This window comes from Biomphalaria glabrata, chromosome 11, assembly GCF_947242115.1.
Source record: "Biomphalaria glabrata chromosome 11, xgBioGlab47.1, whole genome shotgun sequence".
Lineage (NCBI taxonomy): Eukaryota > Metazoa > Mollusca > Gastropoda > Planorbidae > Biomphalaria > Biomphalaria glabrata.
In genome coordinates, this window is record NC_074721.1 from 2,131,710 (window position 1) to 2,159,698 (window position 27,989).

The 27,989-nt window shown below is 36.9% G+C and overlaps 1 protein-coding gene across 1 annotated transcript; it reads left to right on the forward strand.

Moving 5' to 3' along the window:
* The first annotated feature begins 489 nt into the window (after positions 1 to 489).
* Positions 490 to 27,423, forward strand: LOC106074738 (aquaporin AQPAn.G-like). The gene is made up of 7 exons (XM_056045463.1): positions 490 to 615; positions 7,754 to 8,011; positions 9,992 to 10,116; positions 21,501 to 21,690; positions 22,655 to 22,735; positions 23,990 to 24,070; positions 27,027 to 27,423. The coding sequence occupies exons 2-7, from the start codon at positions 7,787 to 7,789 to the stop codon at positions 27,351 to 27,353; spliced, it is 1,029 nt and encodes a 342-aa protein (XP_055901438.1). The 5' UTR covers positions 490 to 615; positions 7,754 to 7,786; the 3' UTR covers positions 27,354 to 27,423.
* Positions 27,424 to 27,989: the final 566 nt, after the last annotated feature.

Below are 27,989 nucleotides of genomic sequence, written 5' to 3' on the forward strand. Positions count from 1 at the left end.
CTGATGTATAAATAGGTTTATTTTGAAGATGGGGTTTTATCGCAAATTTCGGAGGGGGGTTTTAAATCAAAACACCCCTTAGCTATGCTCTTGGAATTCGGGAATAGTCGTTTACATTATTATTTTTTTGTTTTGTTTTATTAAAGAGGGGAATTCAACAGTGAAACCCCTGGTAGGGGGTTTTGAACTCAAAATCCACATGGCTGCGATGGGGCAAGTGATGGCTTAGTATTAAAATCTCTCCTAAAAATTAAAAAAAAAATCAACGCAAAAAATCAGTCACTTAATTCCGACCCCCCTGCCCGGGGGGGGGGAGATTTTATTTCGGGGGGGGGGAGGTTGGACCCCAACCCCCCTCCGGGCTACGCCCATGGTAGATAGAGAGAGAGACAAAAAACGCACACACACACACATACACATATACACACACAAAGGAGGCTTCTCCCTCAACGGGCTAAATATATCACCTGCTTAGTGAAGCGGTGCGTCCACCGTGAGAATACAACCATTCCAGTGCTGGTGTCACATTCTTCATTTGGACTAGAAATCTACCAAACATCAGATATCGACTTCTACCCAGAGTGGGACTTAGAGAACAGAACATCCACCTACCAGGTACTTCATTTCATATATCTATGTAAAGTGTGGGTATTCAATGCATCCTGTAGGGAAATAAAATCCAATCAAGTTCAAACGTATTAAATCTGGATATGGTACTAAGTTTCCCTGGTCGACCTTCCCGCCTAATAATATGTCATGTACTTCATACTGATACTAAAAAAGTAGACCTATATTTTTTTTATTAGACCTACTATACATTGCTATATCTATTTATTTATTTCGAGTTATGGATGTTGCTTTATTTATTGAAGACCAATTTATTAAGTTATATTTTCGTTTCAATTGTTTCTTTACTATTATTAACTCTTTCTCTCCGTAATTATTTTTCCACGTTTTGAAGGAATTCTTTATTTGCTTATCACTGTTTCACTACCCCTGTCATGATTGGGCACCAATAACTTTGTTGTTTGTTATCAGAAAATGTTGTATTTGGTATAGAATTAAAGGGAAATGCATGCTCTTTTTATATAATTCAAAGCCCAGTTAAAAAAATTAAACATTAATTCAATTTAATGAGGTCAAAATCAACGATGGTATCGTCGAGTAGGAGAGAAAGAGTTAATCATGTGTACCCGGCGTTGCATGGGAGAGTAGAAATTGTACGTACATTGGTACACTTCGTACTTGTACCACTAGGTTAAGGCCTGTATCTTCTTTGTGCTATTAAAAATTACACAATAACAGAGATGAGAGAAATCTAAAAAAAAATCTAATAAGTTTCAAATACAAGAAAAAACAAAAATGTTAAAGGAGTTTTCATTAACTCCTGGGTGGCCCTGCCGGGCTGTTGCGATTTCAAACACACTGTAATATGTCATACTGAAGTTGCCGGCCACCACAAACTGCAACTATTTTTGTTTGTTTTTTAATTTTTATATGTACGGGCATATATTAAAAAAAATGGCTACTAAAGTTTAAGATCTGAAGCTAAGGTACGTACTTAATACATTTTGGAGACAAATATCGGACTTCAGTCCGAAGCGCGTACCACAAAACCGGCAGCCATATTAAGAAAGGGTTGTTGTTGCTTTTTCTAGTAACAAAAACGTATAAAGTACTTTTCTGGTGGAATAATAATAATAAGACTTGTCTCCGACTCCGAAGATTAGTGAGGAATGCAGTATTTCCCGTGGCTGCGCAGCCCCAGCTGTGAGCTATATATTTTGCCACACCCAAGGTAAGCACAACCATTGTCCGCAGGTGGCCGATTTAGATTTTCTTTTCGCCGTCTGCGTCTGTCCTCGGCAGCGGATTTTTTTTTGGTCTCAAATGTGTATCCCGCGGCCTTCGTGACGTCTAGTTGTCTCGTTAGGAGGCCGCATGCAACCAGGTGCTCTCTTCTATGCCAGCAAAGGCACCTTTTAGCTCACCCAAAAAAAATACTGCCTTTGGCGTAAATTGGGTAATTTCGTCCTTTGCTTTATCTTCAAAACAATATTTGGGTGCCCCCCTAGGCTCTAAGCTAAAGTTTAATTTGCCTACAGGTATATCCAGCACTGCATTTCAAGCATATGCGAATGATATATTCATCTTATCGTTTTTTTTTATCAATCAGTCAAATATTTTATTTTGATTTAAAATTGAATTGCTAAGGAAAAGGATGAGAACTTTAAATGAATTTTTAGCGGCCCCTCAAAGGGGAAAAGCCGCTATCAGGTTTGTGCAAAATGTCCGTCTGTCCGTCTGTCACACTCGGGTCTCGAGAACTATAGGTGAAAAATATTATTTTACCATGCTATGCGGCTTGAAAAGTTTAGGTGCAACGGCTACTTTTGGTTTTCTAAAAGCCTTTATAAAAAAAATCATAAATGTTTTCTTTTAATATTAGCAGACAGTTGACCAGAAAAAACACCTTTAATTAATATTTATATTTGTTGTAAATATTTCTTGTATATTTTATAAATGTATTTGACTTAGTGATACCAAAAAGAAATTCATCTCCTTCGTTAACATATTGTAACATTATCTCCCTTACATTTATGTAAATTGTTTTAAAATTGGTGTATTTTTATGAGAATATCGCTTCCACGTTCCTGTTACTAGCTGAACAGGCTTTATGTAGAGCCATATTCGACCATGTGGATGTTTTATTCAGCATTGACAATGGAGAATAATCGAACATTGTTATTGTACGTCTCGTAATAACAAAATTAAAAGACCCGCTGACTTCCAGCACGCTCATGGTATGTTATGAAAGCTGTTATTCTACAGTTGTTATTCTCGGACGAATTAGGCTTTGTTCTTGCCCTGTTAATACACTCGCTCTTGAATATCATGTCTAATATAAAATAAAAATGACCACTTAGTAGTGAAGGGATTTCCACATTGTTGATCTGGTGGATATCTCGGCAGTGGCCTAAACATTTCTAGTTGGTTAACTGAATTTCGAATCCCGAAAAGAACTTGACACAATCATCTATGTCAGTGCTTTTCGCATAATAAGTGGATTTTTGTAAGTAGCTTCGAGAATTTTTTGTGTGTTTTGTTTTGGCTACACGATAGCTTGATCTGATTGTCCTGAGTTCGATTCCTCCTAGTATTGTCATTTGATGTCTTCTTGCAATATTTTTTTCTTGTAAATTACAGACGTTCCTTCAAAGGAGAAGATATTTACGTCATTGTGCTAATCAGGTGCACGTTTTAGAGACTTAAACTCTTTAAGTCATTGGTTTTTTTCGTTGATTTAGGCAACCCATTCCATGCTCTAATCGTAGTAAGAAAGAGGGGGCACTTATATGAATTTGTCCTAGCATATTGAATAAGAAATGTGCCTTTACCTTTTGTGTCTTTGAGTATTTCATTCGGTTTAGGTATGAGTCAAGCTATCATATCTTTAATTTCTTATCATGCAAAAGAAAGTTGTATTTTTTTAAATAGCTTTAATATAGTGCAATTCTCATGCGTATAGCATGATCGGAGCGCTATGATCCAATCTCATTTGTGGACCTTGTAACTCTCTGACACTTAAAGTTATTCTTTGATTTGGTCTCCCAAACTTCCTCTTTTCCTGTGGGTTCCAGTCTAGAGTCTTGCAATGTCGTCTGCTGTTCTTCACATTGCGTGTCCAATCCAGCCCCCATTTGCTTCGTAAAATCATGTAATTATGAAATATATTTAAAATTTTGCACAGTGAGTTTAAAACATAATTTTGCTTGGAATATCATATTTTAGGAATGTTGTTAGCGGGTCTTTTACACTTTTAAATATTTCGCGTCGCATATAGCATGCTCGCATGGAGGCGTGGTGGCTGAGCGGTATAACGCTTAGCCTATTAACCGGGGATCCCGGGTTCGAATCCTGGTGAAAAAATTAGATTTTTAATTTCGGGATCTTCTGTCGCCTCTGGGTCCACCCAGCTCTAATGGGTACCTGACATTAGTTGGGGAAAAAAATAACAACGGTAAGTCGTTGTGCTGGCCACATGACATCCTCGTTAAGCGTAGGCCACAGAAACAGATGACCTTTACACCATCTGCCATATAGATTACAAGGTCTGAAAGGGGAACATTACTTTACTAAGTCTTAATGAATGGAAATATGTAGGACGTAATTATCTTTTTTTTAAAAGTAACGTCTGAAATATATAATATACGATAATATACTTCTTCCTAGTGCCATTAGAGAATGGAATGGGTTGCCTGAATCAGCCAGGAAAACCAACAACTTGAGTTTAAGTCATTAACATGCATGACTAGATTGACACATGAAATGCGTAGGGCGTAATTATCTTTTTTTAAAAGTAACTTCTGATATATATATATTATATATACTAAGTAGGCAAAAGCCATTACTATATTTGCTACATTATAAAGGTAGTCTTAAAGTGCACATTTGAGAACCGCCAATGGATTTTTAAAAAAAATGGTTAAATCTGTAATACAGATTTCGCTGCTGCTCAGAATAACCTTCACCTTTCGATGCTATGGCAAAACTTTTTGTTTCTGGACAGATAAAACGCAATACTTGTTTTTAAATGTGCGGCGGTCTGGCCAGGGGGACTTGTTTCACACTTTGTAATGTCTTATTAAGTTACTTCTCATAGAAAGCAACTCACTCAGACAGTAAACGTACATACATTATTGGACCAGTGAAGATGCTGATGATATTATGATTACAGCTGTTCGTAGAAACATTTTATTAAATCGAAAGTTATGTTATGATCAGGGCCGGATTTAGGGTAGTAGTGGCTGAGTCTCGGTTTCAAATCCCAGTGATGATCTGAATTTCTGGATTTCAAGGGCGCTCCCTGAGTCCACCCGATTCTAATGAGTACCTGACATAAGTTGTGGAAAAGTTAAGGCGGTTGGTCGTTTTTGCTGGCCACATGACACCCTCGTTATAGGTACAGTTGACCTTTACATCATCTACCCCCAACAATGGCTAGGTCTGAAAGGGCTCTCAACTTTATTTTTAGGGCCGGATTTAATTAAGTGGAGGCCGCGGCTATAAGAAAATGTACATAATGAAAATCCAAAGTTGTTTTAAAACTGTTTTTTTAAGTAATACAGTCTATGTAAATGTACCCTAAAAAAAAAAAAAAAAAAAAAAGTTTGAACTAAAGTAAATCCGGCCCTGGTGCTAACCGTCCTGTAAGTTTGTTATCTCTGAACATTTTTTCTGAACTTTGTAGATTGTTAGAAAAGATGAAACTCAATCTATCAGCAAATTTACTTAATTTTCAAAAGCTACAAAAAGGTCCCACTGGATTACATGTCAAATAGATGCTTCCCTTTAACTCTTCTAAATTTGTAACTAAATAATAATAACAATAACAAACAATCTTCCATGTTCATAAGCTCTCCACTAGCAGAGTGGTTATCGTGTTGGCTTGAGAATCATAAGAAGGCTTTAGCCATGAGTTCGAAATCAAGGTCGTTCCACGCTATTTTAAAATTGTTTTAACTGCTTTTTTTATCGTTTGTCTAGATCTGTTACAAGTTTAATTACACAACTGATCCAAACTAATTGATACAAGTACACCTAATGTAAGCTTTTGTTTTTTTTTTAAGTATTTTAAAAACATCTTCTTGTTTCCGTATCGCTTTCTTTTCTTTATCTCTCTTACAGTATTTATTTGCTTAAAGAATGTTAACTAGAAGTTTAAATTAAAAGGCGTATTGCGAAAGGTCTTGATCTTGTATAATTGTTGATGGCTGTCTGACTTCGACAGATTATTCTGGAGATGTTTGGATTTCTTGTACAGGTGTATTAAGATGCGTTTAAATGACTAAGAAACAAGGCATACACACGTAACAAGGTTAAAGGACTAAGTGCCGACCGTTATAGAATTGAAGCATAATACTGAAAGGGCCACGGTCGAGTCTTCTTTCGTAATACGAAGTTATATCCTCGAAATTCTAATAATTACATAAAATAGAACTCACTAATCCATGATGTCACTTTATATGGCGTTGAAAGTCTGTCAACTAGGGTGCGTCTCTATACTAAGTGTCTAACAGTATTAAGAGAAGTAACTCTAACAAATGTCGTGTGTGAAAACTTCCCCTGTCCTCTTGCGCACTCTGTTTGCTTGGAATTCATAATTCCCACTTTCTGTCCGGACAATGAGCTGGTTTTCATTCTCGCAAAAGTAAGACAAATTTCCTTATGGACAATAAAGGTTACCAGTTGACAGGCGGCGTAACATACGCCGCTATTTTGCAGGGCCGGTCTTAGGCCACTGCAACCTATGCGACCACAGGGGCCCCGCACTTTCATAGGACCCGCTCTAATTCAAGGTGTATAAATTATTAAATTAAACCGTATTTAAACCTACAAAAGATTTCCCGCGCCCTCCTGTCGATTTACCAGGATCTCATGGAAATCTCCCGAAATTACAAAATATACGAAAAAATCCTTAAAATATTCGGAAATATAGAGACAAAAATTGTCATTTTGGGGGTGTCATTCAATATGGAAATCGCCAATCCTCAGCGTGATATATAAAAACGGCATTATGCATTAACCGTAATTGTGTAATCTGGTGATAGAAGCTTCTCGCGCCTCAAACTAATGAAGAATTACTTGAGGTCATTAATTCTCAAAGATAGATTGAAACATTTGGTAATTCTTGCTATTGAGCGTGATCCATGTAGGAAACAAAATTATTATGATATACTGTATGACTTCACTACACGCAAGGCTCGTAAAGTAATTTTGTACGAATAAAATGCATAGACGAATTTATTTTCTAATACAAACTCTTAAATTTCACTTATTGTCCGCTTCCCTACCCAAACTTGGCCCCACGAAATTCGTTTTGAATAGGGCCCCACAATGGTTAAGTCTGCTATTTAGTGTTTGTAAACTGTTTGTAAAATGTTTCACATGTTTCGGATGTTCCTGCAGAGTTGACGATAGTTTACTTCCTATTCCAATCCTCCCGCAGGACGAAGGGGGATGGGAGGGGCAGGGTTTGACAGTCCAGCGCGCAGCCATCGGTAGCGAGCTGTGAAAACGTGTTTCCCCCCCCCCCCCTAATCTTGTTTTTTTTTCGTGGAATGACTATCCACAGAAATAAGAGAGTAATCTTTCCTTTTCTTTTTGCTTCTCGTCCAAACTCTTGAGGGAAGAAGAGAATTATATATATATAGATTATTATTATTATTAAAACATTTGAAGCGTCAAAATGCGTTTTGGTCCACGAACTCTCTTTAGCATTGAACTGAACAAATCTTTTTTTTTTACATTGGTTTTATGCAGAAGTGGCCAGATTTTTTGTTTTTGTAAATCAAATGAGTCTATGATGTCATTTCTATGTAAGTGCTACAGCGAATTAACTGCAGTGCATATTTCAACACTTTTCCCCAACTTATGTCAGATACCCATTAGAGCCAGGTCGACAGAGGTGCCCTAAAGATCGCGAAATAAAAAATCCCAGATTTCCCCTGGATTCGAACACGGGACCCCCCGGTTCGGAAGCCAAGTGCTTTATCACTCAGCCACCTAACTTTAATTAGTACGGTACCTGACAAATTAGTATTTGTTGTGGAAGTAAAGATAGTCATTTGGCTGAGACCTCGTTAGCCATTCTCAATCCTGGAAGTTGTCCAATAAAAACTATTCTCTTATCGAATCATAATAATCTAAAAATAATCCGCCAATCATAACTATTCTAACGTCTATATTTCAGTTGCTCGAAGCGTGAGTTCATAGATCCAGCGCAATGTCCCTTGCGTCCATCCCAGACAGGCTTTGCGATGAGCTTAGCCTATGTCACGAAGGAGAGACCATAGGTCAAAGGTTAATCAACAGAGAGCTCAATGACCTCAAGAACATAGCTTTCTGGAAAGGTGTTGTCGGCGAGTTCGTGGGCTGTCTTCTCTTAATTGTATTTGCTGTAGGAATGGGTCTGAAGCAAGACGGAACAGAGGGACCTCCACTTCTGCAGGTAAAACAAAACGACATACTTTTAAAGCTCATTTAACACTGTATAGACCGGCGATGCACAAAGACCCGCAGGTCCTATCCAGCCTAATTCATTTTAGCCTCCGCCTAAAAAATCCCTCCCCCCAAAAAATGTTTGTATAATGTTTGTTTTACATGTTTCGGATGTTCCTTCAGAGTTGAAGATAATTACTTCCTAGTCCAAACCTCCCGCAGGACGACGGGGGATGGGAGCGGGCAGGGTTTGAACCCGAGACTATCGATAAATCTGAACGACAGTCCAGCGTGCAAACCGCATGACCAGGCAGCCATCCCGACCAGGCAGCCATCCTTCCCATGGGTGCATTATATCAGTGATGTAACTGGACTGACCATTTTTTTGGGGGCGGGTGATGCTGTGTCACATGCGTGACTGAACTGCTTCTGATCTCAAGGTTAAATAAGTTTAACACCGCTGGTCTAGACGCTAAACGTGTCTTCTTTGTGTCGAGAGTTTTGTGTGTGTGTGTGTGTGTGTAGGTATTTTCCCTGCCCCTTCCTGTTAATGCTGAAACTTTTCCGTACTTTAAATACATTGTTCGCTTGATATGGTGGTCGTCGCGCTGACCCCATTACATCCCTGGCAGCAATTAACTATGCCAGATCTTTTTGAAAGGACCTCGAAAGTTTTCTAGTCATTTCCTCACGGTACATTTCCATTCTTCATCATAACCTTAAAAAATTTTTCCAGCTTTGTACAGTAGAATTTTTTTTTGTTTTGTTTTGTTTTCGTAGGTTATATGATATATCATGTATCATATTCTCTAAGAAGAAATGTAACATAAATAGCTTTAATATGTTTCTAAAAATGTGCGCTCGGATTTTTTTTAATACGTTTTTTTATGAAAAAAAAAAGACCCCCTTCAAACAAAGGCAATAATTATTAAAATCTATTTTAAGCTTTATTTAAACGTACATAGTTTATGCCCTTGCATGGGGGTTGTCTTTCTTTGTGACTGTCTTGTCTTCACATAACAGAATACTTGAGCGAGTTCACTACACGAGTGGTGGTAAAGTACATGGCTTCCGAGATGAGGGGGGGTCTCTGGTTCAAATCTCGGTCAAGGCTGGGAATTTTGAATTTTTAGGAATTCTCTGAATGCAACTCTAATAGGTACCTAAAGAAAGATGGGGAAAGTGGAGTCGGTTGCTGGGCAACACGACGCCATTGTTAATCGTCGACCATTGGAACATATGACTTGACAATCTGCACTATAGATCGCTAGATTTGAAAGATGTACTTAACTTTTTTATTACTAATTTCTAAGATTATCACGTAAACTTTGACTGATCTATGGCTTCATTCAGTCGAATAGCGACTAGGATTCATACGGAAATTAGATGAATGCCTGGTCGAAAACGATGTCGCCCACACATCACTTCCCTCCTCTCCTCGCAGCTGATGTATCCAAAGGAACGGCAGTCCCGATACAGTTTGGGGTCAGCGGCGTCGCAGGTTCTGCCAGGGCGTAGCACTCGGTGCTGCAAACTGCCTTAGGGTCGCCAGCTCCTGATTTTTCATCTGGGTTGACTCCCAGAGCATGATTGGGTATAGATGCAATGCAGCAGAGGTTTGAATTCAGAGTTTTCCTTCTCCTAGGTGGGTAGCCAGCCTTGGCTAACGAGCCCCTTCTTCACGAGGCTTACTGGTGTAGGCGCCAGTTACTCGCCTTTGCCCCTTCTCCTGTTAGTGAGAACAGTTCCGCCGGACTCAATATCTGAGCCACACGTGAAGGCCAGGAGTTGGACTGTTTGTCAGAGGCTATTTGAGACGCATGCCAATAGGAAGCATTTTATAGGTAGTGGAGTGCTTACATCCATTACCACTTCCGGCATTGACAACATTGCGGAAACAAGGTTTAGGCAAGACAGCATTGTAAAATAGACAATGCACCATTCTAATGTGAAATTATTTTTTATAATAACAAATATAACTTGATTTCAGGTGGCTATCGGTGGGGGTATCGTACTAGCAGTCATCATCAAGGCTCTGTCTACAGTCAGTGGTGGCATTGTCAATCCCGCCATCACTGTCGGCTGTCTGATCACTGGTCAGATAAGTTTGGCCAAGTAAGTCCATACATGCTTTATGTTTATTAATTCGTTCTCTTCATCATTCTTGGTATTAATATCGAAGGGTTCTAGATCTTAGATCTTAGATCTTTTATGACAGATAAACTAGCTGGGATATTGGAGTATTGTAATATAACAAGTTCTAGATCTATTATATGAGATTAAGGAGCTTGGATATTGAAGAATTATTATATAACAAGTCCTAGATCTATTATAAGAGATTAAGGAGCTTGGATATTGAAGAATTATAATATAACAAGTCCTAGATCTATTATAAGAGATTAAGGAGCTTGGACCGAGAAATATTACTTTTTTTTCCTACCTCACGTTAAAAAAATGGGGGGGGGGAGGGAAGTAATCTACTCTGTAATAACTATCGAGGCGACAGAGCACGCTCAAGAGTTTGGACACCATGGAAAGATCACTCTTTTATTTTTGCAACTCAGACGGAGGGAGTTATCTTAGGTAATTTAAGAGGCGAAAAAAAAAGAGGGGCGGGGGGGGGGGGGTAGTATTCATCTGTCACTAAATAGCAGAACCGGACTAAACCATTGTAGAGCCCTATGCGAAACGGATTTCGCGGAGCCAAATTTGGGTAGGGTTACGGATAATTAGTGAAAATTAAGAGTTTGTATTAGAAAAGAAATTCGTCTTTGCATTTTATTCATTCTATACTGTTATAGGTTTAATTTAATTGGTAATTTGACGAGACTATAATAGACTATGTTAAACGGAAATAGGAATGATGGGATAATTTTTAACGGACAGGACGAACGACTCACTCCTCTTTTAATGGCGAGACATCATCTTTAGTAACTGTTGACATTTGGACTGTGCCCTTTCAATTTTGGATTAAATATCATGTATCAAGTATAAACAGTTTTATCAAGTATTTTTATAGAATTTAATATATGTTGTTTTGGTTGTAATCGAACTCCATTATTTATGAAGAAGACAAGACTTCATCTAGACCTAGAGTAGATCTACTTTACATTTATTACAAAACAACCACAACAATACGTACATAACTACTTTACGAGCCTTGCGTTTAGCGAAGTCATACAGTACATCATACAAATTTCTGTGGCCCACGGTTAACGAAGGTATTGATGCTTTCAGCTGTGGAATCTGTGGGGGGTAATATTTTTAACATGGGAGTCAATTGGCCAGCACAACAACCAACCGCCTTAACATTTCCCCAACTAGTGCCAGGTACCCATTAGAGCTGGGTGGATTCAGAGGCGTCCAAAGATCCCAAAATTAAAACTCTCAGTCTTCATCAGGATTCGATACCTGCACCCCCAGTTCGGAAGCTAAAAGCTTTTCTGCTCAGCCACCGCGCCTCCGTAATTAATAATACCGTAAGACAAATACTTATAAGCTGATGGCTGATTGAAAATAAAATTATGCTTCAATTTAAATGTAATTTTACTGGCAGTTAAACAAAACAGTCAATGTTACAATACATCACAACTAAAATACAACACAACTAAAATGCAACACAACTAAATTACAACACAACTAAAATACAACACAACTAAATTACAACACAACTAAAAGTCAACACAACTAAAAGACAACACAACTAAAATACAACACAACTAAATTACAACACAACTAAAATACAACACAACTAAAATACAACACAACTAAAATACAACACAACTAAAATGCATCACAACTAAAATACAACACAATTAAAATACAACACAACTAAATTACAACACAACTAAAATACAACACAACTAAATTACAACACAACTAAAAGACAACACAACTAAAAGACAACACAACTTGAATCTCACTAGTAGGACTTAGTCGTCCTCTCACAAAGTTGTATAAGGTTGACATCAGCACAGCGACATCTGATTTTTGATTCACCTGAGCTCCTTTAGTTTCTTTCTCTTGCCCCCCCCCCCCCCATGCTTCATTTGTTGCATAACTCACAATTAGCTACCGCAGTTAATATGCCAGTGTGTTACTAATGTCTAGGGCGGTGAGCACACACTAGAGGCTGGTTGAAAATATTATCCCCCCCCCACAGTTGCCACAGCTGAAAGCATCACTGCCTCCGATTCTTTTTTCACTAACCAATGAAATGAGACCATTTGATCACACTGCTCAATGAACCGTAATTAAAAAATAATAATTAATAAAAAAAAAAAACCAGAAGTAGAATGACCCCAGCATGGTCTGTTACTTGCCCTCGCTTGGACTTATTCTAAATGTGAGTTCAAACACGTCCAAGGGACACAACAATTAAATATACTTGATAAAACTTGTGGACTTCAACTGATGTTTATCTACAGATGGCGATGATCGCCTTGTCTATCCGTCGTTTTAATTAGCAGTCTATTCAATATTCATCTTTCTACAAACCCTCGCCATATTATTCTTCTATCATGTACCCGTATTCTGCAACGTCATTCGTCTGACTACGTCACTACTTTTACCGTCGCTAGAAACAAAGAACTAATTTATTTATTTACAAAACCAACATACTCTCTAAACTTATCTAGGTTACTACATATTATTTGATTTTACTTCTTGTAGTGAGTTTTGGGCTATTTTGCGGCCGACGTGACAAATATGTTGGTCGCAAGTGTGGGTCTACGTAGTCACTTGAAATTCTGAATTCTTCTTACAACACATGTAGACTATTACTAGAGTAAGAAAGGTTTATTCTCAATGTAGTTTGCACCTTCTTCTTCTTCCTCGTTCTCATTGTTATGTTTGAGTAGACCAATACATGAGATGAACTGCGCAGTGGTTTCCAAATCAGAGTGCTCTCCATATAGTTTTCTTTCTATTTTGTATTTTAGTTTGTACCAAAATTGGTCATTTTCAGCTCGTCTGCTACGCGTATTCTTACTTTTTGAATTGGTTATCTTTCCTTTTCTTTCATTGATGGTATTTTCTAAACAAACGTATCTCACAAGTCACCAGAGAGTCAAATTTTAACAAATTATGTATATATATATATTGTTGTTAATCCAAGGCAGGCAACTCAACGAAGTTCTACAGTAAATAAATAGTTGGGTTTATTTACCAGGACAAACACATAACAGCCTTCTTATCTTATCTTATCTTATCTTTATAATACAGACGTTACTTCAAAAACGAAGATGATTACGTCCTACGCGTCATGCATTTAGCCATGCATATTAACCAATGACTTAAATTCTGCCAAGTCACTGGTTTTCCTGGCTAGCTCAGGCTACCCATTCCATGCTCTAATAGTACTGGGGAAGAAGGAGTATTTGTATAAATTTGTCCTAGCATATGGGACGAGGAATGTGTCTTTATCTTTGTGTCTTTCAGAGTATTTTATTAAATTTTGTTTTTGTATTTGAAGATTACGGTTTCTACATCCAAAGAGTCTTGTTCCTAATTCAGTCCTTTCTCCACCAAACCTGAATACGGATCAACTTCCCTACTTCTCTCCAGGTCCCTATTGAAGTCCTCAGGCAGCACAACAGACGGCGACCTTAGTTCTCAGCAATTCAGACTCTTCCTAATCACGTGATACACCGTTCGTTCCTCTCATACAGCGTCTTCCAGTTCTGGTTCAATAGTGCACTTGTACGCACCACAAGCACTGGTTGACCAATCTTGATAAAACTTGGCATAAACGTTCCTTGGGCACTTAACTGGGACCATAGTGTATGTGTTGTAGCTCAAACAAACTTAAGACCCTCAAAAAAAAAAGTTGCCCAACTCTATGAAAGTATTAGTATCTTATAAATCTAGGCCATGTTTACCATGTTTACATGAGAAAAGATCGAAAGGATCTAGATCTAGATCTAATTTTAATAACTACAATTTGCACAGATAGTTTTTTACTTTGACACATGAAAATTATAAAATATAGTCTATTGATTTCAATATTTAATAAAATTAAGCTTCAAATTTGTGTTTCAAATGCATTTTTACATAAATTCGTTCCTTATATCTGCGAATTTAGAATTCCTGACGTAAATTCTTTCATTAGACATTACCCGAAAGGTTACACATCTCTCTATTCCTAGGTCTAAAACTCTAATTTAACTCTAAGATGATAGAACTTCTCTTCGCAAAGATAGTTTTATACTTTAACACATGAACATACTAATTATAGTTCATTCATTTCATATTTTCATCAAATTAACATTCAAATTTGTTTTTCTAAAGCATTTTTCATACATTCGTTCGCTAAAGCTGCGAAGCCGTGTTGAGATATATTCTAATAGTTTCATTCATGAATCGCGTAATCTAATAAGGTCACGCATGTGCAGAGCGAAGCCTTCACGCACGCGCAGAATGAACTATATCCAAGATTAGTCTAGATCTACATCTATGTCTAACTCAAGATCTACTTTATACTTCAACACATGAACATACAAATTTAAGTCTATTCATTTAAAATTGTAATCAAATATATGTAGGCCTACAAGCAAATGTTTTTATTTGAGAAATGAATTGAAGTCGAGTAGCTATTTCGAATGCTCCATTCATACTATTTTTACATTCACGCATTCCGCATTCGCTTTACTTATAAAATTATTATTTCGTTTAATTGTTTACAAAGCACTCTCAGTGACTATATCGAAAGTGATACGCAAATTAAGACCCGCGGGCCGCGGGTAACTTATGGCTAGTCTTCTTATATAATACAGACGTTACTTCAAAAAAGATGATTACGCCCTACGCGTCATTCATTCAGTCATGCATATTAACCAATGACCTAAATTCACAGGTTTTCGTGGCTAGGTCAGGCAACGCATTCCATGCTCTAATAGCCCGCGGGTCTTAATATGCGTGTCACTGGTATAGTGTTTCAGAATAGTTTTTGGGAAGCGTGGTCGAGAGGCTAAGTACACTTGAACTTGGCTTGGCTACCTATAAAGGGGGCTCGACACCTGACCCGAGAAGAGCTGTGTTTACTAAAGGAAGCATGGAAATTTTTTACCCAGATGCCTTCTTCTCATTGGTCCACAAATGTGATTGGACCAAAGCGTTCTGAGCATGCTATAAGCATGAAAGTAGAGCTGCAATAATAATTAGAAACAATTAAACAAAAAATAATAATGTTATAAGTAAAGCGAATGCGTGAATGGAAAAATAGTATAAATGGTGCTATTAAAATAGTTAGTCGACTTAAATCCATATCTATATGTTGAGATCTAGATCTGGAGTCTAATATAGTTTTTGACCAAGATTAAACTTAGATTCATTTGTTAAATTAAGTAAAATAAATCTACTTGAATGGCTGCCTGGTCGTGCGGTTTGCGCGCTGGACTGTCGTTCGGATTTATCGACGGTCGAGGGTTCAAACCCTGCCCGCACCCATCCCCCGTCGTCCTGTGGGAGGTTTGGACCAGGAAGTAAACTTATCTTCAACTCTGAAGGAACATCCGAAACATGTAAAACATTACTTTCACTAAACATTCTTGATCAATCAGTTTAAGATTGAATTTAAGTTTCAAAAAGGTTACTAATTATTTTATGTTAGAATAGTTACTATCACCCATTTAGAGCCTTATTGGCCTTTCCAATCACAGTGTGTTTACACTGCGAATGTAAATCACGAACTATTAAAATGTATGTCAACACGAATTGGCAACTATAGCAAACATATGCATATAAAATGCTTTAAAAAAAAACAAATTTGTAGTCTGATTAAAATTTGAAACGAATGGACAATATTTAGTATGTTCATGTGTTAAAGTATAAAACTATCTTTGAGAAGAGAAGTTCTATCATCTTAGAGTTAAATTAGACCTAGGGTTCGAGAGGATAAAAGTTCTGCTCATACGTAACCGTTCAGTCTTGTCTAATGATAGAATGTACAACAGGACGTCTAAATTCGCAGATATAAGGAACGAATTTAGGTTAAAATGCTTTTGAAACACAAATTTGAAGGTTAGTTTTATTAAATAATGAAATCAATAGGTCAAATTTTGTATTTGACATCAATACTGACCATTGGGAAGACATAGCTCTAAACCGCACCAGATGGAGATAGACAGTGACCAAGACAGCTATGGTCAGCTAAAAAAAACATGGGCCTCAGCTCTGGAAAAAAAAACAACGCGCAATGCGAAAAATGGCCAGATCCTCTACAACCAAAGCGAAAGCCACCTTAACCTGCAGTATTTGCGGACAGGAGTGTCTCTCCAAAATAGGGCTCCACAGCCACGTGAAAAAGTGTTCGAGATGAGCCATAGTCGTTCTACGACAGAATGAGGCCAACCAACTAATATATATATATATATATGTATATAATATATAGGCCCTATGACCTAAATTGTGCTGATGTGCCAAAAACTCAAAACAATCTCAAACTCTATATTGAAATTTCAATAAAAGAGTCAGTTGTTAGAAGATTTTTTTGTTTCAGAAATAATGTTGCCTATACAATTTTTAAGCGTTGCAAAAAATTCTTCCTGGAGATAGAACTGAAGATGCGGAGGGTTTCCGCTTAAGTCGACAAGGGGTTATGATGTCGGAACGGGGCCCCGGCGCATTCCGGCATTTACATCTTCAAAAATTCCTAGAGTCTACACCGCATTTTTTCTTGTAGTAAAATGTGAAATATCGAAAAGGCCAGTGTTGATGTGTTTTCTTTCAAAACTCACTGTTCATCCTATACAAAAAAACAAACTTCGAGGGCTACATTAAGTCTGGTCAATAGTGTTATGCGAGAGACATTCTAGGTACGTATATTGCATGGATTTCTGTAATGGGTGTGATCTTTTTAAAGACCATCTTCGTGTTAAGTACATCTCTGTCGCGGACCATTTTTTTCCAAACCAAAGCCGTCACAATAATAAAGTGCAATGGCCGGAAGAGATTCGACCATTCTGAGACAAAGAAAATCCGGATGAATCACATTAATGATTAGCGGAGACGTTTTGAAATGTTTTCCTCAAAAACTTTTGACCCATAACGTTGCTAACACCGCGAAAATGTTCTACATTTGACAAGATCTTATTCGTTATTAGAAGAGGAAACAACGTCTCTTACTAAAGATATTTAAATTTCTGTCAATGAATAACATGACGAACATTAGAGACTGACTCAATGGTGTAATACTGGGTTCTTACTTCCTGAAGTGCTCTAGACACGTGACGAGACAAACACTATACGACTGACTCAATGGTGTAATACTGGGTTCTTACTTCCTGAAGTGCTCTAGACACGTGACGAGACAAACACTATACGACTGACTCAATGGTGTAATACTGGGTTCTTACTTCCTGAAGTGCTCTAGACACGTGACGAGACAAACACTATACGACTGACTCAAGTCCGTTCAGCAGACAACATGAAGATTTTATTTACAACATAATAATAATATACTGCACTCCTTGTTAGTGCTACAAGTCAAGAAATAATAATCATATCCGCATAACAGCGGTATCAAAAGTATCCAATACGTTAACAACAAATCACGTCCGCATCTCAGCGGGTAACAATAAGAACAATTACTACTAGTGACACTGGAGCTTCAACTATAGATATCCATTGAAATACGAATAATACTTTAATATCCAATAAGCACATTATGAAATCAACTCTCAAATATTATTAATCAACAATGACTAGTCCTTCGACTCTCATGCTATATGCATACATATCCACCAGTCCAGGAGGGAACGTCCAACCTTCCTGTACCGGGAGCAAGACCTTACTGACTTGATTTGACTTGACTGAACTCAAAGTCAACTTTTCATTCTACTTCCTGTTTTCTACATCAGGAATTCCACGTGTCTTTTAAACTATTAACATGACGTGAGCTTTAGATCATGCAATGTCAACTAAGACTGTGACAATTTCAAAGCATTGGTAATTATGTAATTTTAATAATATTGAGACATGGATTAATAAGCACAATTTGTTTTTGCCGCCCAACCCCCCACCTTTTTGTTGGTCAGTAGTTGGCGTGGAGCTCCAAACATCTAATACAGCTGAACCGACGTAGGCGTAGAATATTTTTAATAAATAAACTTTTAAATAACTTGAACAATTTTCTCTGGTGAACTCAATAGAACTGTTCTAACAATATTATCATTATTATAGCTTTTATATAGCCCTACTTTCATGCTTATAGCATGCTCAGAGCGCTTTTGGTCCAATCTCATTTGTGGACCAGTGGGGGGGGGGAGGGGGTATCTAGGTTTTCCGTACTGCCTTTAGGCGCTCGAGCCCCCTTCTAGGTAGCCAAGCCACGTTCAAGCGCACTTAGCCTCTCGACCACGCTTCCCAATATACAGAGATTTAGCATTGCTTCAGTAACAGCCATTTAAAATAAACGTGAAAATGATTTAAACATTGACTTTTTAAATTACTAGATCTACTTACAGGGCGGGCTATTCGACTAAACAATAATAGTTATATGCAGTAAGTAGATACTATGAAGTAATAAAAATGTCTTGACTGATCTACTTCTGTGTCATTCAAAACAAATATTACAAAAAATCCTTGAAAATTCAAGGTCAGAAATGAATAGGCGACTATGGAAAATTCCGTGGAAAACCTTACCACGCTACCCTACTTTTACTTTAATTTTATAAATTTTCCCAAATACCTTTATGTATATAGTTGTCTTTTATTTTAAGTTTTTTAAAGGATAGTGGAATAATTAGAAATTATATAAAATATTTAAGTAATTTTTTTTATTAAAAAAAAAATAAAAAAATAACCTTGGAATAATGATTTGGCCGCCCCCTTAACTTCGGCCGCCTGCGTGCATTGCACAGATGGCACAAAAGGTAGCGGCGGCCCTAAAGTTGTCTCTAATTTAAGAACAGATACAGCTTTAGATATAGCTTGCTTCTAATTTAAGAACAGAAACAGCTTTAGATATAGCTTGCTTCTAATTTAAGAACAGAAACAGCTTTAGATATAGCTTGCTTCTAATTTAAGAACAGATACAGCTTTAGATATAGCTTGTCTCCAATTTAAGAACAGAAACAGCTTTAGATATAGCTTGTCTCCAATTTAAGAACAAAAACAGCTTTAGATATAGCTTGCTTCTAATTTAAGAACAGAAACAGCTTTAGATATAGCTTACTTTTAATTTAAGAACAGAAACAGCTTTAGATATAGCTTGTCTCCAATTTAAGAACAGAAACAGCTTTAGATATAGCTTGCTTCTAATTTAAGAACAGAAACAGCTTTAGATATAGCTTGCTTCTAATTTAAGAACAGAAACAGCTTTAGATATAGCTTGCTTCTAATTTAAGAACAGATACAGCTTTAGATATAGCTTGTCTCCAATTTAAGAACAGAAACAGCTTTAGAAATAGCTTGTCTCCAATTTAAGAACAAAAACAGCTTTAGATATAGCTTGCTTCTAATTTAAGAACAGAAACAGCTTTAGATATAGCTTGCTTCTAATTTAAGAACAGAAACAGCTTTAGATATAGCTTGCTTCTAATTTAAGAACAGAAAAAGCTTTAGATATAGCTTGTCTCCAATTTAAGAATAGAAACAGCTTTAGATATAGCTTGTCTCCAATTTAAGAACAAAAACAGCTTTAGATATAGCTTGCTTCTAATTTAAGAACAGAAACAGCTTTAGATATAGCTTGCTTCTAATTTAAGAACAGAAACAGCTTTAGATATAGCTTGCTTCTAATTTAAGAACAGAAACAGCTTTAGATATAGCTTGTCTCCAATTTAAGAACAGAAACAGCTTTAGATATAGCTTGTCTCCAATTTAAGAACAGAAACAGCTTTAGATATAGCTTGTCTTCAATTTAAGAACAAAAACAGCTTTAGATATAGCTTGCTTCTAATTTAAGAACAAAAACAGCTTTAGATATAGCTTGTTTCTAATTTAAGAACAGAAACAGCTTTAGATATAGCTTGTCTCCAATTTAAGAACAGAAACAGCTTTAGATATAGCTTGTCTCCAATTTAAGAACAGAAACAGCTTTAGATATAGCTTGTCTCCAATTTAAGAACAGAAACAGCTTTAGATATAGCTTGTCTCCAATTTAAGAACAAAAACAGCTTTAGATATAGCTTGCTTCTAATTTAAGAACAGAAACAGCTTTAGATATAGCTTGCTTCTAATTTAAGAACAGAAACAACTTTAGATATAGCTTGCTTCTAATTTAAGAACAGAAACAACTTTAGATATAGCTTACTTTTAATTTAAGAACAGAAACAGCTTTAGATATAGCTTGTCTCCAATTTAAGAACAGAAACAGCTTTAGATATAGCTTGCTTCTAATTTAAGAACAGAAACAGCTTTAGATATAGCTTACTTCTAATTTAAGAACAGAAACAGCTTTAGATATAGCTTGTCTCCAATTTAAGAACAGAAACAGCTTTAGATATAGCTTGTCTCCAATTTAAGAACAAAAACAGCTTTAGATATAGCTTGCTTCTAATTTAAGAACAGAAACAGCTTTAGATATAGCTTGCTTCTAATTTAAGAACAGAAACAATTTTAGATATAGCTTGCTTCTAATTTAAGAACAGAAACAGCTTTAGATATAGATTGCTTTTAATTTAAGAACAGAAACAGCTTTAGATATAGATTGCTTTTAATGCTACACCAGCTTGGATTTCTAGGTTAAGACAATGCTCTGAAGTGTATGGAAGACATTTGGAGCATCTATGATTATAATATAACATATATGCCTTTAAATAAGTTTGTAAAAAGTTATTCCTTGAAAAAATAAACAGCTGCTTGATACATTTTCTGCTTTTCTAACGACCACTCTTTATATGCCAGTATTTATCTTATCTTATAAATTCCAGATATTCCTTTAGGAAATTATTGTGTCATACGGATTTATGGCCGACGGTTAACGAAGATGTTATGTGGCTGCCTGGTCGTGCGGTTTGCGCGCTGTACTGTCGTTCGGATTTATCGACGGTCGAGGGTTCAAACCCTGCCCGCTCCCATCCCCCGTCGTCCTGCGGGAGGTTTGGACTAGGAAGTAAACTATCTTCAACTCTGAAGGAACATCCGAAACATGTAAAACATTTTACAAACATTTTACAAACATTTTACAAGCACAATGACCAACCTCCTTTACTGTTCCCAACTAATGCCAGGTACGGAGTAGAGTAGGTTGGACTGAGGGGCGTCCGATCTTGAAATTCGAAATTCCAGCCTTCACCAAGATTCAAACCCAGGGCCCCTCGGTTTTGAAGCCAAGTGTTTTGCTAATCAGCCTCCATCCCCCCACAACGATAAATACATTTACAAAAAAGATGAAATCGCCTGTAAACTTTATCGCCCCTCACTGGGGCCCTCCCACACATAAACAAAGCAACGTGCTTACCATGTTAACTCTGTCTAGGTCTATTTATTAGGTCCACTAATGTAATACGAATTATCATAATGTTTATTAACACCCAATTTTCTATTCTTCTGTACAGGTGTCTGGTGTACATTACATTTCAAAGTGCAGGGGCTATAGCAGGTGCAGGACTACTCAAAATCACTGTCCCATATTCCTATGTAGGCACACTTGGTGTAATTGCTCCTGGTGAGGGCGTTTCCTCCTTGGAGGCGCTGGGTGCTGAGATCATCATAAATTTTCTGCTGCTATTTGTAACCGTGGCCATGGTGAGTATTGTACTACGTTGTACTTTAGGCGAGTTTATCATCCTTACATGATAGAATTTCAGTATCTAAATAGGTTTGCGATATCTTCATATTATTTTTAACAAAAACATAATTATAAGCTTCATTGTTCATCCAGCTCTTATGAGTACCAGACATTGGTTGGTAAAGGTCATTGTGTCCTATCTTATACAATACAGGCGTTATTTCATTTTCTTTGCATCAGCTTCCCTATAAACCAGTGATTCCCAACCTAATTCAATCTGCGGGCCATTTTAATTTTCAACACTAGTGTCGCGGGCCACATGATGGAAAAGATACAAAAACTTAATGAAATAGACCTGAAACTATTTTTATTTCAAACCCGAGGATCTAGTACTTACATGGAAGTATTGGGAGATTTGAATTTTCTCTTTACACTTAAAAATTGGCGTAAGTTCTGTTTATATTTTGTTGTTGTTGTTGTTTTTTAAACAGCCTCACGTTCTTTATAAAAACAAACAAGTTGGCTAGCATTGGTATCAACTGTCAGACATGTTCTACAAAAAAAAAGTAAAGATCCGTTCACTTTTCCTAGTAGATTGATTCTATGGCACTATTTCATGAACGCACAAACGTGAAATCCCTTTGGTAGTAATCCATTAGAAAAAAAGTGAAGGCCCTAACGTATGTAAAGATAAATTTTGGAACATTTTTTTTTTAGGGGGAGGGGGGATTTTCTATATTTTTTTGTGCCGACGTTTCGGCGGGCCGGATCTGGCCCGCGGGTCGTATTTTGGGCATCACTGCTATAAACTATTGGGTCTGAAAGTGGAGCTATAGTTTTACTAATCTAACGTTTAGGTAAGTAAATAAAGTGGGACTTAACCTAATGAAGGCTTGACGACAAGGGTTCATACTAAACTTTGTTGAGACTTCCACACACACTAATAAAAATTCATGGTGAGTAACTCTTGTCTGTTCTCAGCTAGATCCAGGAAGACCAGACGCGCAAGGTTATGTCCCCTTCATGATAGGCCTGATCGCTACAGTCGATTCACTGTTTGCTGTAAGTCACAATACTTAACTCCCTTTTCATGCAAATTACAATTATTCTCGGTAAAAATAATTCTTGACGACTCGGTCTTCTCTATAAAAATGATAAGCATTTGTTAAACTGTGTTATTGTGGTTTTGATTGTTAACTTAAGGTCTATGTTGTATGGACTGACTTTTAATGCCTTATTCTTTAAGTACAAATATCCAAAAGTAATTTGTCTCTCATAATTTTTATTGTCTCATGTAATATTTTTTTTTTTTTTTTTTTTTTTTTTTTTTTTTTTTTTTTTTTTTTTTTAAAATTTCTACAACAATAAGAGCAAAGTATTTATGGTTTAAAATAGATTTTTAAAATTGTATTTTTACTCTGTTATTTCAAGCTGTATTTACGTTTGTGATGGTCTAAATATTTTGAATGTTTAAATTTTTATACATATAAGTAAAAATACTCATTATATTATAAATTAGCTACGCTGAGAATTATTGTACTCTTCCTGCTAAAGTTATTGTACATTAAATATAAAACTTATGAATCTGATCAGTACGTTCCATAATAGGTGTGCTTTCCAATAAAATATAATAATTATGACTCTTCTAAGTACATTTTTTACATGGTTTTCTAAAATATTTACAAACTCCTAACGGGTGTCCCCCGGCTGCGGACCGCACCCATAGTGACGCCACTGAGTAGTATCATATGTATGTTATCGATCTGAAGTGAACAAAGTCATAGTATTTTAAAGTACCCCTATTGAGTCCAGTAACTGACACCATTGATAAAAATATAATAATGTTTGGATAAAAATATTATAATTCATACACTGCTGATTCCAACGATCCTTTTCATTACAATTTTCTCAAGCACAAGTTTGATGCCTGGACGAGAGGCTAAGTACGCTTGAACTTAGCTTGGCTTGGCTACCTATGTAGGAGGCTCGAAGTTCGACACCCAACTCGAGCAGAGTTGTGTTTATAGAGCACCTAAAGGTAGCACGGAAAACCTACTCCCAGATACCCCCCCCCTTACCTTTACCTATCCCTTAGTCTGTTGGACCGTTGGTGCACCAGGCACTGCTCCATAAATGAGATTGGACCATAGCGCTCTGAGCAAGCCATAAGCATAAAAATAACACTATATAAAAGCTATCATTTATTTTATTTTAATTATTCATTTTGTAAATAGTAATTAGTCTAATTAGAAACAAAATATTGACCTGTTTAATTCGAAAATTATCTATAATGTAAATATAACATTTCTTTTAAAGGCTCCAATATCTGGAGGCTGCATGAACCCAATCAGAAGTCTGGGACCTGCTGTGATTCAGGAAACATACGAAAATGCTTGGGTATGTCTGCTTTAGCCACTGATGTTGAACTTAAGCTTATTCTGCCATTTTGTGGTTACAAATGTATTAGGAAATATAGATTTTTAAAAATAATAATTAGACATTGGTAAATTAATAGTTAAGCCATGCTCCAAATGTAGGTCGCTTTAAAAGGTAAATATTGGAAGCCACGGCTATCTTGTGTGGGCGCAGTGACTGGGTAGTTTAGAGCTTGGCTTCCAAACCTGCTATCCTGGGTTCAAATCTTATTGAAGACTGGGATTTTCAGTTTTGGGATTTTTAGGGCGCCCCTGAGTTGACCCAACTCTAATGGGTACCTGACATTAGTTGGGAGAAAGTAAAGGCGGTTAGTCATTGTGATGGCCACATGACATCCTGGCTAGTTAACTATTGGCCAAAGAAACGGATGACCTTATCATCATCTGCCCTATACATCACAAAGGTCTGAAAGGGGGAACTACAGCTTTCTTGTGTAAAAAAATGAGGATGTAGGGTGTTAACAATGTCCATAATCAATCCTGAATACTTTATTACAGTCATTAAAGAAGAGGAAATTAAAATGACCGTGAAAGTGTATAATTAAAAATAGACCACAGGGGAGATAGTTTTCAATATTTATTGCAACTAGTCAGACAAGTATTGGAAAGTATTGTCTCCCCTTTTTCTAAATAACTCACAATTCTGATAATACAAAATATCTAACAAAAAAGGGAAAGCTAGTAGGCCTTGTTCGTATTCTATAGAATGAATATTCTTTTTTGAGTATATTTTGATATAGGTTGTCAATGCCGGAAGTGGTAATGGATGTAAGCACTCCACTACCTATAAAATACTTCCTAATGGCATGCGTCTCAAATAGCCTCTGACAACCACTTCAACTCCTGGCCTTCACGTCTGGCTCAGATATTGAGTCCGGCAAAACTGTTTTCACCAAGAGGAGAAGGGGCAAAGGCGAGTAACTGGCGCCTAAACCAGTAAGTTTCGGGCAGGAGGGGCTCGTTAGCCAAGGCTGGCTACCCACCAAGGAGAAGGAAAACTCTGAATCCAAACCTCTACTGCTTTGCAGCTATACCCAATAATGGGAAAGGCTTCAAAAGTCAACCCTGAGGAAAAATCAGGAGCTGGCGACCCTAAATCATTAGCTGGGGCGAAGTAAAGGAGGTTGTCAATTGTGCTGGCCACATGACACCGTCATTAACCATCTGCCATTGAAATAGGTAATGGGACTATTTGCTTCCCTATAGATCATAAGGTCTAGGACAGTGGCGTAGATAGCTATGTGCGGGTAGTGCGGGCCGCACGGGGCATCAAGTGGTGAGGGGCATCAAATGGTGATGGGGCATAAATTTGTGAGGGGCATCAGGTGGTGATGGGACATCAAGTGGTGATGGGCATCAAGCGGTGATGGGGCATCAAGTGGTGAGGGGCATCAAGTGGTGAAAGGGCATAAAGTGATGAAAGGGCATCAAGAGTTGATGAGGCATCAAGTGGTGAATAGCATCAAGTGGTGATGGGGCATCAAGAGGTAATGAAACATCAAGTGGTGATGGGGCATCAAGTGATGAAGGGTATCTAGTTGTGAAGGGCATCAAGTGGTGATGAGGCATCAAGTGGTGAGGGGACATTAAGTGGTGAAGGGCACCAAGTGGTGAGGTGCATCAATTTAAGGATAACCTTTCTCAGTTTAAAACAACACATTCTAGTATGAATTTAGTTTCAGGCATTTTGAAAAGAATTCACCGCTTCTTGTAAATTGAAATCACCATTAATTAAGTAATGACTATGATAACAACATCTTTTCGCTGTTTTCTTTTATTTTATTTTGGGGAGGAATGGGAGTGGAGCATCATGAGGAACTGCCGCACTGGGCATCATATACCCCAGCTACGCCACAGGTCGTGCGGTTTGCGCGCTGGACTGACGTTCAGATTTATCGATGGTCCAGGGTTCAAACCCTGCCCGCTCCCATCCCTCGTCGTCCTGCGGGAGGTTTGGACTAGGAAGCAAATTATCTTCAACTCTGAAGGAACGTCCGAAACATGTAAAACAAACAAACACAAACAAACATGTAAAACAAACAAACACAAACAAAAATTTAAAACAAACAAACATGTAAAACAAACAAACACAAACAAACATGTAAAACAAACAAACACAAACAAACATGTAAAACAAACAAACACAAACAAATATGTAAAACAAACAAACACAAACAAACATGTAAAACAAACAAACACAAACAAACATGTAAAACAAACAAACACAAACAAAAATTTAAAACAAACAAACATGTAAAACAAACAAACACAAACAAACATGTAAAACAAACAAACACAAACAAACATGTAAAACAAACAAACACAAACAAACATGTAAAACAAACAAACACAAACAAACATGTAAAACAAACAAACATGTAAAACAAACAAACACAAACAAAAATTTAAAACAAACAAACACAAACAAAAATTTAAAACAAACAAACATTTAAAACAAACAAACACAAACAAACATGTAAAACAAACACAAACAAACATGTAAAACAAACAAACACAAACAAACATGTAAAACAAACAAACATGTAAAACAAACAAACACAAACAAACATGTAAAACAAATAAACACAAACAAAAATTTAAAACTAACAAACATGTAAAACAAACAAACACAAACAAACATGTAAAACAAACAAACACAAACAAAAATTTAAAACAAACAAACACAAACAAAATTTAAAACAAACAAACACAAACAAACATGTAAAACAAACAAACACAAACAAAAATTTAAAACAAACAAACACAAACAAAAATTTAAAACAAACAAACACAAACAAAAATTTAAAACAAACAAACATGTAAAACAAACAAACACAAACAAACATGTAAAACAAACAAACACAAACATGTAAAACATTTTTACAATATGATAAGTCTTTCTTTTCTAATTCTTACAGATCTATTGGGTTGGGCCTATGATTGGCGCTGTCGCTGGATCTCTGTGCTACGATCTCTTGTTCGCAACCCAGCCTTTTGGTCTGCGCAGACTGTTCAAGTCTCCTGAAGTTCCAGACGCTGAGAAGGCTTACCCTAAGAAGCTTGAGAAGAAATCTGGCGAACCTTTGCCTAAACATGTGGAGAAAAACTACCACAAAACTGAGAAATACAACCAGAAATCTGAGAAAATTTATCAGAAGAAACCTGGCAATGATGATCAAGTCGGGGACCTTCTGCCGAAAAGATATTGCCACATTGACCCGCGTGAAAATGAAAGTGGAATCTAAATCAGTGGTCTTCAACGGGGGCATTATCGTCCCCGGGAGGGGGGGGGGCTTTTTCGTGAAATTAGGGGGCGCTGGGAGCTAAGAGACGGTAGGGGGAGCAGGGCACAATAGGGGGAGGTAGGGGGCGCTGGGCATAAAGGGGAAAGAAGAACTAGAGGTGTACTGAAACAAAAGAAATAAAGAATTTCCTCAAAATTAAAGCTGGCAAACTAAATATAGACAAATTATAGTTAGCTTGCTTCTAATTTAAGAACAGAAACAACGTTAGAAATTGAGTTCGGGAATCCCCTTTTCTATTTTAAAATTCTTGCTCTGTTATTATAAATCATGACTGTCTATTGTCCTTAGATCTTGCGCGCCTAAACGTTTAAGATTTGATAATCAAACTAGGTAATACGCCTTCTGATTATAGTTTATTTTATCTACATATGCTAATAAATTGATATGCAAATGTTAATTTAAAAAAAAAACATTTAAAGATTACATTCAAATAGAATAATTTAACCTTTTTTAAACAAAAAGGTGGACAAAATGTTGATACGAAAACTCGCTGGTATGTAAAGAAGTATTTTACATCAGTTTTTACGTGAGTCTTTTTTTGCGATATGTGACGTTTTGGCGCTGCCGTTTTGGCGC

Bases quoted from the DNA above. Each gene is read 5' to 3' on its own strand.
- LOC106074738 (XM_056045463.1), top strand. From the start codon at position 7,787: ATGTCCCTTGCGTCCATCCCAGACAGGCTTTGCGATGAGCTTAGCCTA. The intron at 22,736-23,989 runs GTAAGTCACAAT...TTTCTTTTAAAG, and splicing joins CAGTCGATTCACTGTTTGCT to GCTCCAATATCTGGAGGCTG. The intron at 24,071-27,026 runs GTATGTCTGCTT...TAATTCTTACAG, and splicing joins AAACATACGAAAATGCTTGG to ATCTATTGGGTTGGGCCTAT.